The sequence below is a fragment of the Lissotriton helveticus genome, chromosome 9 (genome assembly GCF_964261635.1).
Source record: "Lissotriton helveticus chromosome 9, aLisHel1.1, whole genome shotgun sequence".
Classification (NCBI taxonomy): domain Eukaryota; kingdom Metazoa; phylum Chordata; class Amphibia; order Caudata; family Salamandridae; genus Lissotriton; species Lissotriton helveticus.
In genome coordinates, this window is record NC_136070.1 from 333,345,376 (window position 1) to 333,364,007 (window position 18,632).

The following is an 18,632-nucleotide window of genomic DNA, read 5'->3' on the forward strand; positions in this document are numbered from 1 at the left end:
GTGGGTGCGTAGATGGAAATGGCCTGTTTTCATATTCTTATTATTTTATGCATTTCTTCATCTCTCTATGATGGTGTGTGTGCCAGGAGCCACTGGAGATGGTGAGTTTTTCAGCCAGATAGCCATGTGTGACAATTTTGATGTAGATAATAAAACAGGTTTAGAACATTAGTGCCAGGATACCCTCGCGGGTGATAGTGTGCTTTATAATTACACATTACATGATGTGGGTCAACCAGGGGAGCCAGTGGAGTTCTATCACTATGGAGGTCATTTCACATTTCTTGAGGCCCTTGATAAGGTGTGCTGCAGCAAGAATGGTGCCGCTAAAGAGGACGAGTGAGGAGTATGGGAAAGAGGTGCAGGACATTGCCACCACTCAGATGTATGAGGATTCAAATGTGAAATTGCTTCCCAGGAGGAATGGTTTCACTTTCTTTAATTGAGAGGTGATACTAGGCCATCTTTGTATTCTTGATGATGTGTTGCTTGAAGGTGAGTTAGTGTCCTAGAGTAATAGGAGGGACTTGGGATTGGGTAAAGTAAAGTTGGGGTTCGAAATAGTCCAGATTCTTATTGTTGGGCCAGATTTGGACTAGTCGTTGCTTGTTACACTTGGCGAATAGGAGGAATTCTGTTTTTTGGACAAGTCAATCCTCAGGCTGGTGCTGGACATCTAGGCCTGGATGAGGTGCAAGCAGTGTTGGATGTCTGGAGGAGACAAGGCTTTCAGATATTTTTGTGCATCATCAGTGTATTGGTGATTTTTTTTTTTTTTATTGGTAAGTAGAACCTCAAAGAGCTCCTTGTAGTGGTTGAAGATAATGGAGACAAGATGAAACCCCTGGTAACTGCAGGTGATCTGACTCTTCTGGGACCTGGTGGTGCACATGTGAATAAACTGATGTCTGTAGCATCAGTAGGATGTTTCCTGTGAATTTCATTTGAGCCCTCCTAGTGTGTATGAGTTTGAAGTAGTCAACGGTGATGCAGCGGAAAACGTGGGGTAACATTTTTTACCAGCATAACCAATTTTACTAACTACTAGTCTTTTCTCCTTATGAAATTAAATTTGGCCCATACCTATAACTGGTCTTCCGACGTACCTTTTTGAGACTTGTCAGGGACTGATTATTGTTAAGACAGATAATACCCCACTTATGAGGACTTACAACAAAGAGAATATTCTACAAACCAACTACAGAGCACATGTACGAATCACATTAATCATATTCATCAATAATGACACTCTGTTTACTTAACACTTAGCTTTTATCTAATTCTTTCAGCATATGAATTGGTCAATCAAAGACACATTATCAAATGACAGATCGCACAAGAGAAGTAAGTAATTCACAATAACATCTCATTTAACGAGCATGAGTGAGTTCATAGGAAGAGTGACAAAAGAGCATTGTAACAAAATCAATGCAATTACAGAGTATCATACGAACCTAGAGACTACTTTAGCACAGCGTGCTAAAATTCTGAAGAGCTAATTCGCCGGCCAGAAGGGAAAGCTGGGGCAACCTCACAAAGGTATGAGGAACAAAGTTAAAGAGTCCGGATCAGACAGCAGCAGCCAAAGAAGGAGCTTTAAGAAACAACCCCACTCTCGCCTCAACACATAAGTAGCTTGCTCTCACGAAGATGCTCACTCATTTTAGTAACTTCTAACACCAATGTTTATACCCTAAATGTTAAAGTCCATCCCTAATTTGTATCAAAGTCCAGGCATTTCACAGTTCTCATTGGTTCAGGAACATAGGGTGTTCAGGCACACCACTTCCGTTGCACCCAGCTCTCAAGAGTTCTTTGTTTAGAGCCATGCAGCCATCATCGTCTTTCAGCAGAGAAAATCACGATATTCTCCTTCCTAGGCTCGCGCACACTTTCAAAACATTTGCGACATTTTACCAGAGCAGTTATCCACAAAACTAAACATTTCTTCAGACAGTAAGGACGTTCCGTTAAACTCTTCCAGGTAGCCGTCGACAAGAAAAGAACACAACAATCATTACGAAGGACAAAATACAATTCTTTGCTGTCTACATTTGAAAAGCAGCAAATTAATCCTAACAGTGGTTTAAGGCCTTCTCTGTAATGCATGCCATTTTCTCTGGGAGAAATAAACAAACTCAATTATTTGTTCACATAAAAAGCTCCATTTCATTATTCACTTTAGTCTTCTATTATTCTGAATATAAACGCAAATATTCTGAACAAGTATTCTTATAGAATTAATATCGCTTGCGTAATACTCCTTTAACGTATTTCATTTATGTTGGACATAAAAACTCAAACCTCTCAGCATTATTTCTCTGCTGTCTTTCGTGCAGAAATCGTTTGCGGCCTACAGGAACCCTTTGTCATTTTCTCCTGCACATTTCTCGATTCTCTTTACAAATACCCCATGTTAATATTTTTCTGATTTAATTTCACGATTCTTGTTCAAAACTTTCACACAGCAGGAGGTTTAATCCGAGCAGGTTCAATTTGCCAAAATCCTGCTCCATCAATGGTGTTGAAGACACGCTACGTGATCTAATAATAACAAGAATCAAGGGCGATCTTTATCAGTTATCATAAGGGGGTGTCATATATGATTTGTAAAAGAGCTGTCTTTGTGCTGCAGTGTGATCTCTTATGCCAGATTGATAGTCACACAGGAGGTTTTTGGCAATGATGAAATCTTGAAGTTGTGCATAATTCGTTTTTTCGATTTTGATAATGAAGAGTAAATGAGCGATGAGCTGATAGTGTGTGAGCTCGTATGGGCTTACTGTGGGTTTCTTTAGGAGTGGTAGCATCTAGCCTGTTAGGAAAAGGATACCTTGAGTGAAGGAGGTGTTGACAATGGTATGTAGTGGTTACAGAGTTTTTCTTTGTAAGCCACATGCTACCTCTGTAATGCCTGCTCGCCAGTCAGGATGATAAAAAGGCTGTGGCACTTTTAGTCATAGCTCGCCAAGTAACCTCATTTTGCCTGGACTGTATCCTGTCATACGACAAGGGGTCTTAAACTACACGGACGATCTGCACAATGACAGTGCTGGCAGTGGCCTGGAATTTGAGGAGCACCTTGATATATTTGTGGCACCTTGGCATATCATGGCAGAAATCTGTTGAGATGTTCTCTGGCACAGGTATTGTGGTAAGCATTTTAGATTTTGAAACTGTTTATATTTCTTTTGACAGTGGATTGGTGGTGGTCATTTGCTACTGGGGTTCAGATTACCAGATGGGATTTATTCCTGCTGTTATGCAAAGTTTTGGGGAATGTCCGGACTATTTCTCCAGGCATTGCGTTTGCTAATAAGTGCATTAAGGAAAATGGAGAGGTCTGAATATACATACACAATAAAAAGAAAGTTGGGGTCGGGCCCCTAGAGGAATGTAAGCATGCACAAGTGCACAAACCTCTGCTCACACTCTGCACTCGAGAAACACCCACACTCCATGGGTATGGAGTTTCTTTCGGTTGTCACTCTCAATATTTATTTTTCTAGGTGGTAAATGTTAAAGGAATAAAGATCTACTCTCTTGCTTCTTTACTAATTGTATCCTTTTCACGACCATCAAAGGTTTTACTTCATAAATTGCCAAGGGATTTGGGGAAATATCCATGTTGAGGAATTTTCTGCCAACTTCAAGATATAAGACGGTTGAAAGCTAACCCCGAAATGTTCTTTACTTCGTATAGGTCTGGCCTATCTGCATATCTGTGCTCAGATGCAAAGCTGAGGTTGTCTATTGTGATGGTGCCTCTCGTCGCAGAATCTTGGTGCTTCTGTTTGTTTTTTTCATGCTCCCCTGACGTTTCCCCTATGAGAGCAGCACCAGGTGTTTGCAGAAGCGTCCTCCTCATTAACAGCCACGCACATCTCCTGCACATAGATCTATTTGCACGTGTGTGCTCCAGGGGTTTTAAATATATAATGTGAGCTGCAGGGGCTTTAACTGTATCATCCATTGCCAAGCTGGTTCAATATTTTTTGTTTTATGAATGTAAAGTGGTCCCTTTCTCCTCAGGGTGTACTTGACGTTATAATGGGATTTTACATAAATAATTTACAACTAACAATCTATAGAAGCTATGATTACTTTTTCATTTATTTATGCTTTTTTTTTATCCTGTTTTTGTATGTCCTGCTTATTGATTTTAGCGCCTCTGAGATCTACAAACAGGGCTTGGTGTAAACGTGGCAGAAAAGGATTGCGGTATCTTAGACATTGGGTGGTGTCTTCCGACACTTCTTTGGTATCTGTCTGTAAATTAACACAGTCTCCATGGGTGTGTTAGTAAGAAGACATGGAAGGAGAAGAGCGCTCGCTTCTCCCAGACAATGAGTAGTAGCCTATAGTGAGACATCTGACCTCCAGTAGTCACATCCATGAAAATTGGATTGCTTACGGCAGTAGTTGAGAGTGAGTAACCATTGGTTGAGTAATCCCAAAAGGCATTCGACCGAACATGTCCCACTTTGAAATGTAGCATTTTTGCTTCTCCTTGTGATTTTTTGATTTGTTTTATTATATTTTTTTTGTTTACTTGAAGTCAAATGTGACATTGTCAAGTCTCAGCATGTGTTTATTGGTTTGTCATTTCAGGAGGTTCTTCAGCAGCTGATCGTAATGAATTTGCCTGATATTTTGCTGATTGGCAAAGATCCTCTTTCTGGTAGGTATTTCTCCATTTTTTAAATGTGTAATTTGAGGGGGAGCGGTCTATCAAAAACAAAAATATCTCTGTTAAAACACATGCGTTTGGCTGTGTAATGGTGGCAGGGCTGGCACCTTCTTTTAGGTCTTGCCTACAGGCAGCTTTTATTTGTTTGTTGCTGAAGACTTATTGTGGACATTACCAATAGGGGAAAAACCATTACATGACATTTGTTGGTTTTCTTGATAATCTAATTTGCTTGCTTGCTTGCTTATTCGGTGGGTGTCCTTCCTCTTCTTGTGTTTGCCCCTCCTTTAATGCTTAGCTTCTTTACCAGCCTTTTGACTGGATGACTTTAATCCAGTCAGGCAGTCATTAAAACTTTATTTGGGTTGTTACAGCCATAAAAGTATACAAAATACATTTATAAAACTTTATAAAAACACAAAATATGTAAAATTTATAAAATTGCAATTCAGTCCTTTCCGGGAGGATAAACCCAATAGCTTTGTTATTAAACTGTATCCTCCTAGGATGTTAAAATCACAAGGGTGAACATGAGAAAACATATGTGACCAGGCCTTCCAAACACAATACATACATTAAAGTGCAATCTCGTTACCATACGCCTATACCTCTGTACTCTGGAGAACCCCCCTGACTCGGCTCATGTATTTCCCCAAAGCGCAGGCTATATCCAGATTTACCATCCCCACCAGGAGATCTGCAGCTTGCTTTCTATTCATAATCCTATAATTTTTGAATAGCGGGCCTAAAATCTCCTTACGTATATCAAGGGTCATCCTACAGTCTAATAAAATATGAATAATATCACAGGAGGTACCTAACGTACATGTGCAATTGCCATTACTATTTATCATGGAATTTTTAACCCTGGTATTTACATAACAGGGGTTTATGCCCATTCTCAGTTTTAAAACCTCTCTTCTTAAGTGCTAATTCGGCAACCTATCCAAGTAAGGGTAGGAATGGTCTTCTGAAATCCATACTTGGATCATATGGGACACCGATATTTTTTGCCGGAGATACTCTTGATCGCATATGCGGGACACATCCGCTCCCAATGACCGTAGTTCTTTTTTGCCTATATTAGTGTGTCCTAACTGGGTATCTAGTTCTATTCCTAGCTTCCCATAAGCTTCCTTTAGTGAGAGTCTTGTTTCTTTAGCCCACGATAACTCGTGGAGGCAATTTCCTCTCTACACCACTGTGATATTTTTCTGTAAGGTTCCCCTGTCTCCAGACGCTGCCAGAACCGTATTAGTGCCATCCTGGATGTAATTGCCCAGGAAGTGACTCCCATCTCCAATCTTGCTGCTTGTACCATTGCTGATTTCGGCAAGGAGAACAAGCTTTTTAGGATCATACCCTCCTCTTTATCCCAACCTTTTTTCCCACTAAGGAGGAGAACCTCTGATCCATGTAGGAATTGCGCGGGGACCATTGCCAGGTAGGCCTTTATAGCCGGCCCATCTGACAAGTCTCCGTAGAAGCTATTAAACCTTTTTAAGCCCTTTATACAGGCTGTTGCCCTAATTTTTAACGCTTCCAGATGGGTGGTCCATTTCAAGTTACTCGTGAACCATACTCCCAAATTTCTATATTCCGTTACCTTCTCAAGTTGTTCCGTACCTAAATACCAAGGGAAACTGGTCTTACTTTTGCCGAAACATAGGATTTTGGTCTTTTCCATATTTACTACCAGTTTTTTATTTAAGCAGTATTTATGGAACATATCTAGTTTCCTCTGCAAACCTATCTCCGTCTGGTCATGATCACCAGATGGTCTGCATAAAGCAGACAGGATATATGGTTACCCCCTAGCTTTGGGCTAGCCCCTCTAACCTCTTTTAGATTCCGAGGTAGGTCCGCTATAAAGAAAGAGAATAGCAACGGGGCTAATACACACCCCTGCCTCAGGCCATTTCCAATCTGGATCTTACCAGATAATCCACCTTCCACTGCTCACATTGAGATAGCTGCTGTATTTTTTTGCACTTATCGAATGTGTGTTTTTGCTCTCCTTGTAGCTCGCCACACCTTCACTGCCCATCTGTAAAAACACTGCAGTAGGTATATTTTACCAGGTTTGAGCAAAGTGCAAACTTGTATTGTACTTCTTTTTTTTTTTATATATCTTTTGCCTTTCATTCATTGCATGAAATCCTGGCTTTGGTACACAAAAACAGTATTTGTAGCCCTGGGGAGGATCAGGCTGCTGCACTCTGCCTGCATTTGAGGCTGAAGGTTTAGTTCTGGGGCTGGATTGCAGAGGCCTCTTCTCCTGTAGAGCCATAAATCTGGCTGCAGAAGAGATCAAATGCAAAGAGCATTTTCTCCAGTTCCAAGATATATGGAAAGTAAATAGCAAACGTTTTCTTTGAATTTTTACACTACCTCAGACAGCAGTTATGTTCATTTAAGTACCTGCAACTTGTCTTCTGTGGTATTTTTAAGTTCGATCATGTCAACAGGCCTTTTAAATTCTGTACATAGTTTCCTGCATAAAATTTGAAAAATAAACCATGCCATTTAGAGAAATTCAAGCTATTGAATTCAGTGGTTAGATAAGCAATATCTTTCGAAATATGCAGGCTTCTCCTCTAGTTTTTTCAAATGTTTTTTTTCTTTTCTTGAATTTTTTTTACAAACAAGCATTGGCAAAGCCTTTTACAGATTAGAATTCTTATGTATTTTATTTTTATTTGGTAATCTTTTTTTTTATTCACAATGCTCTTGAGACCATCCAGTACAAAAACAATGTTTACACACCACATGAAAGAGAATACAAGTGTTAACAAGAAAATGCTTGTTGGGGAACCACAGGGACAATCCGCAATCATCAACGCAACTACCCCTCCATGAGTGCCCCAGTTTCTCTGTACTTCCGCCAGGGCGCTCACACCTTCTTCCATTTTTTAGTGCACCCCCTACTTTAATATACAGTCTCTTCATCCCTCTGGCACCAATCAAGGTCACGCCTTCAGTCCTCCCACCGCGGGGGTGTCTGCGCCCCCCACCCCCTTGCAATATTTCGTTTTGCTACACCCGCAGCCGAGGCCAACCATATTTCCACATAACTTGACCAATCAGTGTCCCCTTTTGTCATCAACAAAAGCCACTTCGGGTCCATCGGAACCGTCTTCCCCACTACCCTAGACATGGTGTCAGTGACCTTCGTCCAGAAGGGAATGAATTCAGGACACTCCCATAGGATATGAAAAAAGGTGCCCTCCGGTTGACAACCCCTTACGCATGACGCCGACTGGCCCTTTCCCCATGCATACAGGTGTGTACGAGGGTAGTAAGTACGGTGAAGGATTTTAAACTGCACCAGCCTGAACCTTGAATGGATTGCTGTCTCTCTAGGACCCTGCAGCCAGTCTTCATCATCTAAACACCCAAGATCCATGGCCTAAGTTTGACCAATGCGTCAGGCATATTATTTATTAATTTACGGTAAATGGTTGATGTGGGTTTCTCCGTTATGGGGTCAAGCAACAACCTGTCTTCCATTGGGGAATATTCTGGACCACTCAGTATATGGGATCGTAGGGCGTGTAGGAGTCATATGTGGTGATATCGCTGTGAGGGATGCAACTCGTATTCCCTTTGGAGGTACTCGAAGAAGCGGGGGGAATCCCTTTTCTAGACATCCTCAAGATAGTCGATGCCGATCAGCTGCCACCCCTTAAATCTCGTTAAAGCGGTCACCTCTCGCATCTGTTCACCCTGCCACAGTGGTGTTCTCCCACTCAATGTGCCTGCCGTACCTAAACATTTATTTGCCTCTCTCCAACACTGTAGCACTACCTTAGTATGTTCAGGCCACGTCGTTTGCTGTCTCTGAGCATAAAGAAGAGGTTCACAATTGACCCTCTGCATAGCCGCAGATTAGAATTCTTGTATCTATTAATTGCCTTAGACAACAGGATGTGGGTGCACACCGCTGATCTCTCAGGCAAGGTTCGCCCCTGGCATTCTGGTAAATGCAGTCTCTTGTAGTTCGCTCTGATATTTTTGAGTATTTCTCCAAGCTTGGCGCAGATAGTGCTGAACTCTAGACACGTGTTTCTGTTTATTAACCATTATTTACAACAAGGGGTGGTGATGGACAGAGTCTCTGAATTAAGCAGAGTACTCTCACCCAGTCAAGAGATCAGGGCTAGATCCAACACCGTTTTTTAGCTCATTGCACCATCCCAGTTTCAGAACCTGGCTGTATGCAAATTAGTCTGTCCCTGGCCCAGTGCATCATGGGAACAGGGCAGACCAGACTACAAAAGCCAATTCTTACACTGGGAAGGAAACAAGCTTCCGGGGACCGGTTTCTGGCATTTCAGCCGTCTTCGGCCCGGCTTGCTTGAATCCTGATGGTGCAATGAGCAAGGGACTCGTATCTGAGTATACCCTTCCACGCTTAGGGTGGACAAAATTATTTACAACAAGGGGTGGTGATGGACAGAGTCTCTGAATTAAGCAGAGTACTCTCACCCAGTCAAGAGATCAGGGCTAGATCCAACACCGTTTTTTAGCTCATTGCACCATCCCAGTTTCAGAACCTGGCTGTATGCAAATTAGTCTGTCCCTGGCCCAGTGCATCATGGGAACAGGGCAGACAAGACTACAAAAGCCAATTCTTACACTGGGAAGGAAACAAGCTTCCGGGGACCGGTTTCTGCCATTTCAGCCGTCTTCGGCCCGGCTTGCTTGAATCCTGATGGTGCAATGAGCAAGGGACTCACATCTGAGTATACCCTTCCACGCTTAGGGTGGACAAAATTATTTACAACAAGGGGTGGTGATGGACAGAGTCTCTGAATTAAGCAGAGTACTCTCACCCAGTCAAGAGATCAGGGCTAGATCCAACACCGTTTTTTAGCTCATTGCACCATCCCAGTTTCAGAACCTGGCTGTATGCAAATTAGTCTGTCCCTGGCCCAGTGCATCATGGGAACAGGGCAGACCAGACTACAAAAGCCAATTCTTACACTGGGAAGGAAACAAGCTTCCGGGGACCGGTTTCTGGCATTTCAGCCGTCTTCGGCCCGGCTTGCTTGAATCCTGATGGTGCAATGAGCAAGGGACTCACATCTGAGTATACCCTTCCACGCTTAGGGTGGACAAAATTATTTACAACAAGGGGTGGTGATGGACAGAGTCTCTGAATTAAGCAGAGTACTCTCACCCAGTCAAGAGATCAGGGCTAGATCCAACACCGTTTTTTAGCTCATTGCACCATCCCAGTTTCAGAACCTGGCTGTATGCAAATTAGTCTGTCCCTGGCCCAGTGCATCATGGGAACAGGGCAGACCAGACTACAAAAGCCAATTCTTACACTGGGAAGGAAACAAGCTTCCGGGGACCGGTTTCTGGCATTTCAGCCGTCTTCGGCCCGGCTTGCTTGAATCCTGATGGTGCAATGAGCAAGGGACTCACATCTGAGTATACCCTTCCACGCTTAGGGTGGACAAAATTATTTACAACAAGGGGTGGTGATGGACAGAGTCTCTGAATTAAGCAGAGTACTCTCACCCAGTCAAGAGATCAGGGCTAGATCCAACACCGTTTTTTAGCTCATTGCACCATCCCAGTTTCAGAACCTGGCTGTATGCAAATTAGTCTGTCCCTGGCCCAGTGCATCATGGGAACAGGGCAGACCAGACTACAAAAGCCAATTCTTATACTGGGAAGGATTTTTTTTTTTCTGTTTATTAACCGTCATCAGTAGAGATTACAGTACTTATTTGGGGTTTGCTGAGTAGGCTGCCAAACATTATATCAGGTCCGGTACCTCTCACTGACGCTCAGGTGCTTCATCCACGAGCTCGTCAGCTCAATGACTCACAGGAGTACTTTAAATAGACAACAGGATATGGGAGCACACTGCTGACCTCTCAGGCAAGGTTCGCCCCTGGCATTCTGGTAAATGTAGTCTCGTGTAGTTCGCACCGATATTTTCGAATATTTCGCCAAGGTTGGTGCAGATAGAGATTAATTGTCTTAGTCCGTATATGGAAGGCTTTGTGATCATTTCCTAGCTTGCTGTATCACCGGGACTTGTTATCCCTCACTTTTTTTGCTGTCTAAGCCACCTTTTATCCAAGCAGGACCTGGCTATTGCGAGTCTTAAGTTCCCTCAAAGACAAACATAAGATATGTCCTTATGCAATGCTTAATTTGAGTGAGGGGGGGGGGGTGGCGCACCTCCACTTATGTTTTTTGCATCAAATGTTTACCGGGACAAAAAAGCGAGAAACACAGTGCTGAAAGGGGAAAAGCAGGAACCTCAAAGAGTAAGATAAAGGGGCGCTGAATGTCTGGTAGGGAATTAAAAGGCAAGAAGTGGATTTGAGACTTCACAGGTTTGGTATTCGGTGTGTCAATGTTTAATTGCACCGGCTGCGGGTTTCCTGAGCAGAATTGTGGGCACTGGCACTCATTCTGTCATAAATTATGCATTGTCCTTATGCATGGAAGGACTATATTCCCACTGACTGAAAAAGATCAGACCAAAAGCAAACTGCAGCACCTTCACAAGAGGAAGGCAGGCAGGGTCTTTGCCCCAGCCCTGCGCATTTTGAGGCCACACTGTCTTACTGCAAGTTGCTTTAAATATTAAACCAGAAGGATGAATCTTTTCCTTCCTGCTGTGTCTAAAATGGCGGTACAAAAGGTCGGCTTGCTTGAATCCAGTGGCAAAGTGAGCAAGGGACAGGGTCAGACTGATTTGCATATGGCCATGTCTGAACTGGGGTGGCAGAGTGGGCTAAAGAACGGTGATGGATTAAACCCAGATCTGTTGACTGGGTGTGAGTGTTTGATTGATTCAAATGCTCCGTCCATCACCACCCCCTTTTGTACCGCTTTGTCGCCATAAGTTGGCAGGGTATGCTCAGACGTGAGTCCCTTGCTCACTTTGCCACTGGATTCAAGCAAGCCGGGCTGAAGACGGCTGGAATGCCAGAAACCGGTCCTAGGAAGCTTGATTCCGGTCCAGGGAAGGCATGGCTTGGCAGTTCGGGCTGGACTGTTCCCATGAGGCACAGGGTCAGACTGATTTGCATATGGCCATGTCTGAACTGGGGTGGCAGAGTGGGCTAAAGGACGGTGATAGATTAAACCCAGATCTGTTGACTGGGTGTGGGTGTTTGATTGGTTCAAATGCTCCGTCCATCACCACCCCCTTTTGTACCGCTGTGTCTAAAATGGCAACATCACTAGGTAGAGTAAACTGCAGTCTTTTTCTCTTTACCACGTTTTATGTCTTAATTCTGCACTACTACTTCAAAGAGGGAACCTTCCGAAAATGTTGCCCCTAGACCCAAAAAAAGCTTCTGACTCACCTAGCGAGCTGGGCTGGTCACCCTGTCCAGGTGGCAGACCTGTTGTAGTTTATGTTAAATAAAGCTCTCTTGGGAACTATGGTGGTAACTGCGTGTTTACTTCTTGTGAACTAGCCATCTGTAAGATTGTATGAAGCTTAGTACTTGCTGGACAGGTTTTATGGCACTAAGATAGGGGCAGACTGATGAACTCGGCCTGCATTTGAAGCAGAAGTTATAGTTAGCATGACTAAAATGTTGTCTCTTCTCCAAGAGGCTCATAAAAGGGCTCGCTGGGCTACAGCAGAGGACTAAATGTCTCTTGCATTTGTTTCAGTTCTGAGTCCTGTGGAAGTGATTTATGCCCGAGAAAGAGGTTTCCTCTAAAATCTGATACCTCTTTATTCTTTGCTGTGCAAAATAAAAAGTATTTGAACAATAGACCACATTATTTATAAAGATTGGAAATATTTAATTCAGTAGTGTACTGTTCTGAGATACCTTAAGATGTGTGGTCCTCCAGCATTTATTTTTTAGACAATGCTTTATGAATAAGATACACAGACCCAATAAATAGCTTGGCACTCCCGTTATGAAGGCAAGACCTGTTGGCTTTGCCAATGCTTGTTTCCCTAAGTGCGTACCAGTCATTTCCAGCCCATCACCAGACGTCGGTTTTGAGTCCATGTCCTACAGCTGCTCGTACTAACTACCCCTTTGTGTATTGTCAATCAATCAATCAATCATATCATTTGTAAAGCGCACTACTCACCCGTAAGGGTCTCAAGGCGCTGGGGTGGGGAATGCTGCTACTGCTCAAAAAGCCAGGTATTGTAAATTCTATGCTTTATTCATGTTTGGTAGACTATTGGTGTAATAAGCCAGGCAACATCACAGAGCCTAAACGCGTTTGCAAATGCTTAAAACCAAAACTTTGTATTATGGGACCGGGAAGGTATATGTAAATCAGCTCAGGTAAAAAATGATTTCTTAGCTCTGCCATAGACCCGAGGGCATATTACAGAAATCGGCACTGGAGCAGGGTGATTTTTTACCACCAAACTGGTGCACACAAAAAAAATACATTCCTAACATCCAAACAGTGCAATTTTTTTTAACCTAGGATATGGCGATTGCCAATTTGGCCAGTGCATGCGACATTGCCGCGCACCTTTGCCAAATAATCTAATAAGGGTCAAATCCATGAATGTTGCATGCATTGTTTGAAGGTTGCATGCCTCCCTTGATTGGTGCGCAGTGTACACCCCCTCCCACAAGAACGTCCTACTTAATTGGAAACAATGTCATGTGTCACATCTGCTCCTTGACCTAGTGCCTATTTGTTGGTGCAGATATTCAAACAAGGAAGCCGAGAGAACGTGCTTAATTTATCAAAGTGAGGATTCAAGGGCAACAAATGATCTTTACAGGAAAGGTTATGTGAGCACTGTTACATGGTGTTCTGCGGATGTTTTATTCATAGCAACTCCCTGAGCTTCACTCACTGTACTGCAGAACTATTGGTTTTCCTTCCACTCAAGCAGCAAAAGTACTCTATAAATCCTGAGACATTTGCTTTACTGTCAAAAGTAACAGTAGGACCTGGAATTTAGGAAGAGCAATAAAGTGGCAGGTTTCTAAATATTAAAGTTTCGCAGTGCATGTACAACTCAGAGTAACCTCCTGGTCACAAATACAATCTCTTCATGGCCTGCTCACTGTTCCCTCTTTCCCACGTTGATGAAAGGAGTACCACTGAGTTGGTCAATAACTGCAATTATGTTGACTCCTTGTGCAGTGCTTACAGCAGATCTGAAGATGCCTCAAATTGTGGGGAGGGATTGATGGTGGAGACGGGTGTGTGAATTGATATCGCTTTAGCTGTACCCCCCACTCACCTAGTTAATGAAGCCTAGCTTTGGATGGCGACTGGGCCGTTTCCAGGCGAACAACAGTGTACCCACAGACTGGAGTTCATGCCCAAGACCACACCTGTTGGGGCTACTCTATTTCTACACAATACACAACCATCTCTCACTAGGCTTCAGTTGTGCCCTCGGGCTGTTGAGGGATTTGTGGCCATTGAGAGGTAAATATGTTATTCAAACTCTGTTATTGTGAAATGGCATGGATACCCTCATGTGCAGCAAGCAGCGTTCTACAAATCCACCTTACATTACAGGTATTTAAAAATAAAATAAAAAAGGCTTAACATTTTAAAACATTCTTTGCTGTGAAGTGTTTTCTTGAGGTCACTTCAGGCACAAATACTATAAATACTTCCCATCACCCACCCTTGGTCACTGCGTGGCACTGTTGCACATTGTCTGTACACAGTGGTAATTTCTGGTGGCTAAACTGGATGTGGGAGGCTAAGCCACTCTGCGTAGGAAATAGACACATGTTGCCCCTACACCATTTCTCAGGGTCATTAGCTTTTTGAGGAGCGTTAGAGAAAGGGATTTTTCCAACAGGATGTCGCTTCTCCGAGACCCTTAGCTTCTCATCTCTTTGATAGATGATTGCCTCCAAATGATACCCGATGCCAATTGTGAAGCCTGATACGAACAGACTAAGACATGACTGACCCAAACATGACACATCCAAGCATAAGAATTGCCGCACACATTGTAGTGTTATAAAAATCGTGCTTGCGCCTGACAGACACTGGCCTGGTTTTTAGTAGCTGATGGTTGCAGTCAGGATATTCTGGTACCCAGTTGGGCCTGGTTGCTGGCCCTTCATGATTAGGAGGCACCTGCAAGCAACATTTTGTTTATTGGTACCTGATTATTGTGATGCACAACTGAAGGCCTGTCACCACAAGTCACTCTTAGTTTAATTTAAATATAAAGCTGGTCAAGTGATATGAAAAAATTCTTATTCATCACCGGCCAAGTAATCTTTGGCTATTCATAACCATACGAGTGTCAAAGATTAATATGGTACTCACGTAACAAGACAGTCGCTCTACCATCACCCATCAACAAGTGTTCATAGGAAAAAAGTGTGGAGAAGAGAGTGAGCCCCTCACGGAAGAACCCCGGGCTCAGTCAGACGCGGTTGAAGTCACGCAGTGCCGGTGATGTTACACGGAAAACCTGACGACAGCGGGTTTCCAGAATTAATTCGTGATCCTGTTGGACACAAATATACTGGCATTTAAAGGGGTAGCAGGTATGCGAGAAAGTCGCTAACCCCAGGTGTGTGTAAAAATTGTTAATATACAGTGGGCAACCCCCTGCCCTGAAGAAGTTGCAGAAAGTATTGGCAACGAAACATGTTGGCAGTGATGACCCACCTGAGATTGCATATGGTGTGAGTCATTTTTAACTTGGCAGGATACACAGCCCAGAATAAATTCAGAGTGGCCAGTGAATCCTTCCGTTTTTAACTGTGTGAGATTCACGTTTTTTGTTCTCACTGGGGGTGCGTGTTGTTTCTGTGTTAACTGTGCACATGAGCGGAGTGAAGGTAAAAACATCAACCCGTGGCTACAACAACAATCAGCAGATTGTGGGGCTGATGTTGAGAAAAAGCACTGTTACATGTTGTTGGTCTTTTTCTGTTGTTCGTTTCCTTTTCCCACTGTTATGAGAGTGAGTCACCGATGATGATAATTGGGATTACTGACAATTGCTAGTCCGGTAAACCCGATTGGCGGTTCTTCCGTGAGGGGCTCACTCTCTTCTCCACATTTTTTTCCTATGAACACTTGTTGATGGGTGATGGTAGAGGGACTGTCTTGTTACGTGAGTACCATATTAATCTTTGACACTCGTATGGTTATGAATAGCCAAAGATTACTTGGCCGGTGATGAATAAGAATTTTTTCATATCACTTGACCAGCTTTATATTTAAATTAAACTAAGAGTGACTTGTGGTGACAGGCCTTCAGTTGTGCATTATGATTTGAGTGGGGGGCGGCCTGTTACCCCTTTCTTTCCCCCTGAGACTCCAATTGAGTAGACCTGATTATTGTGGTCAGGATTTTCTGGTGACATTTGGGGGGTGAGATCTTGCACCTCACATATATACTACTAGTTTATACTACTGAATTTCCATGATCTTTTCCCAGCTCCCAGTTAGAGGCCATTTTTAGAGGATGTACATTTTTAGTTATTTACGAGTTTGTTTTCTTTTTTTCTCTAATTGCCATTTTCAAGGCTGTTATAATATTCTTTTGCTTGATACACATGGTTACAGGGAGGCAGGTGGACCTTATGTAGTGGCTCATTATGCAGTTCACAAATCATAGTTTTCTTCTGTAAAGGGTTGTGGAGCTTCAACCGCCGGGCTGAGATCAGAGTTTAAGTTGCGGTACCCAAGGGAACACATTTAGCCCACTCGCAGGTGATGGGTGGGGTCATGTCCCTAGACGACAGCTGCCATTGGTCTAGTGAAGTGTTATGAACAACAAGGGGACCCGTTTAGGTAGTTTGAGGACCTCGGGTAGTAATGATTATTCAAGAGAACAAAGGTCCTGAACTCATACGAATATGGTTAAGAGTAATAAGAATAGACTTAAATAAGAACTATGTTTTCTATCCAATGTCCAGCCGGACAAAGGAGATTTTTATTTTTAAGATAAACTAAGAATTCAAATGATTAAAGGGAACACAAATCACAAACTGGGCACAAGCCTGTACCAAGTATGGAAGGGGTGAAGACAATACATGGGGAAAATGACAGGCAAACAGAGTGGAGCGAAAGGATGCTTACAAAACAATGCAAATCTTGTGTAAGCTAAACCTAACAGTAACTGCAATAATTAATACAAGAGAGAAAATGCAGTACTGTTAACACAGTCAACGTGACGTTTCGATCCCTATCTCCAATTATATACTGGGATCATCTTCAGGACTATATACATTACTATTGCCTGAGTTTTTGGCCTTCTTTCAAAGGAAGGTGCGGTCCATCGGCATCAAAATTCGAAGCCTCATGGAAAAGCGAATGTACCTGAATGGATACATCAAAAGCCTATAAGGCTTCTTTTGAAGGGCAAAATTGGCAGAGAGCCACTGGTTATCAGCTATCCCGCTATACCGGACGGTATTCCCTGCAGCCCGTCACTGGTGTCCCATTGAGGACCAACAACCACCCGGATTGCTCTAATTAGCAGCCGAACCGTGTAGCCCACCACCCAGCCCAACTTCAACATTTACGGGGCACGCTGTAAAGTCTACAGGTCCATTTCAACACGACAGGAACGCTCAACTGACGCCCTGCCGCACAATTTTGCCCTTCAAAAGAAGCCTTATAGGCTTTTGATGTATCCATTCAGGTACATTCGCTTTTCCATGAGGCTTCGAATTTTGATGCCGATGGACCGCACCTTCCTTTGAAAGAAGGCCAAAAAACTCAGGCAATAGTAATGTATATAGTCCTGAAGATGATCCCAGTATATAATTGGAGATAGGGATCGAAACGTCACGTCGACTGTGTTAACAGTACTGCATTTTCTCTCTTGTATTAATTATTGCAGTTACTGTTAGGTTTAGCTTACACAAGATTTGCATTGTTTTGTAAGCATCCTTTCGCTCCACTCTGTTTGCCTGTCATTTTCCCCATGTATTGTCTTCACCCCTTCCATACTTGGTACAGGCTTGTGCCCAGTTTGTGATTTGTGTTCCCTTTAATCATTTGAATTCTTAGTTTATCTTAAAAATAAAAATCTCCTTTGTCCGGCTGGACATTGGATAGAAAACATAGTTCTTATTTAAGTCTATTCTTATTACTCTTAACCATATTCGTATGAGTTCAGGACCTTTGTTCTCTTGAATAATTGGTCTAGTGAAGGTCATTATACAAGGCTGGAGTTACCATCCTTTGGCGCACTGAAACCTGGCTTCAAGCTTTCGCTTATTCAGCTGCTCTGTCTCCTCCAAACCTCGACGTATCTGTCCTGTCCAGTGAAAGCCTCCGTGGTTCTCTGGAGTCCTGCTCAACCTAGGTTCCCTCTCCTTTGACTACGCTCAGAAAAGTCGGTGTAGTGGGATAGGCAATGTCTATGTAGTGGTCCAGGAAGAGAACTCTATTGAGCTTGTTCTGCGCTGAAAAAAACAGTTGCCTCATTGTCCGCTTATTGGAGTTTTTGTTAAGATCCCCACATCTTGATTTTTATTTACGTTATGCTGATTATGCGGTTTTTGGTAGCTACATTTCAGTTCAGCTCCCAATTACATAGTGGCACGGTAAGAAAATCAAACGCTTTCCCCACTGAATGAATATAACATTTTTGCCAACTCCTCCCTGTGCACAGGGGCATAAGGGTATGCATTCTAGCCACCTTCTAGAAGGAGACAAGCCATTCTTTATTAGGCATAAATATTTCCACCAGTGACTCATGGGAGATCATGTGCACAGGAGATGCCCTCTTGTGGCTAGCTGCGAAAACTATAGACCTTGAGCCCTTCTGCAGGGATGGCACGCAAACAGTTTCAGACATACTACCACACAACTCACACACAAGATATAGGGGCACATACCTGTATACAGGGGTGACCTGGATTTTACCCGAGGAGGGCATAGGCATCAGCATCAAGGTACACTGAAAATGCTTTGCCTTCCAAAGCTGGTTACCCGACAACAAGCAAGCATTCACCCAATTACTTAATGG

The 18,632-nt window shown here is 43.1% G+C and overlaps 1 protein-coding gene across 4 annotated transcripts in view; it reads left to right on the forward strand.

The window, feature by feature from the left end:
- CCDC88C (coiled-coil and HOOK domain protein 88C) overlaps positions 1-18,632 on the forward strand; it is a 622,549-nt gene that overhangs the window by 278,686 nt on the left and 325,231 nt on the right. For all 4 annotated transcript variants that reach the window (XM_078660043.1, XM_078660044.1, XM_078660042.1 and 1 more), the window contains exon 4: positions 4,612-4,681. In XM_078660043.1, the coding sequence (XP_078516169.1) occupies positions 4,612-4,681 (70 nt within the window). The remainder of the gene's footprint in view (positions 1-4,611; positions 4,682-18,632) is intronic.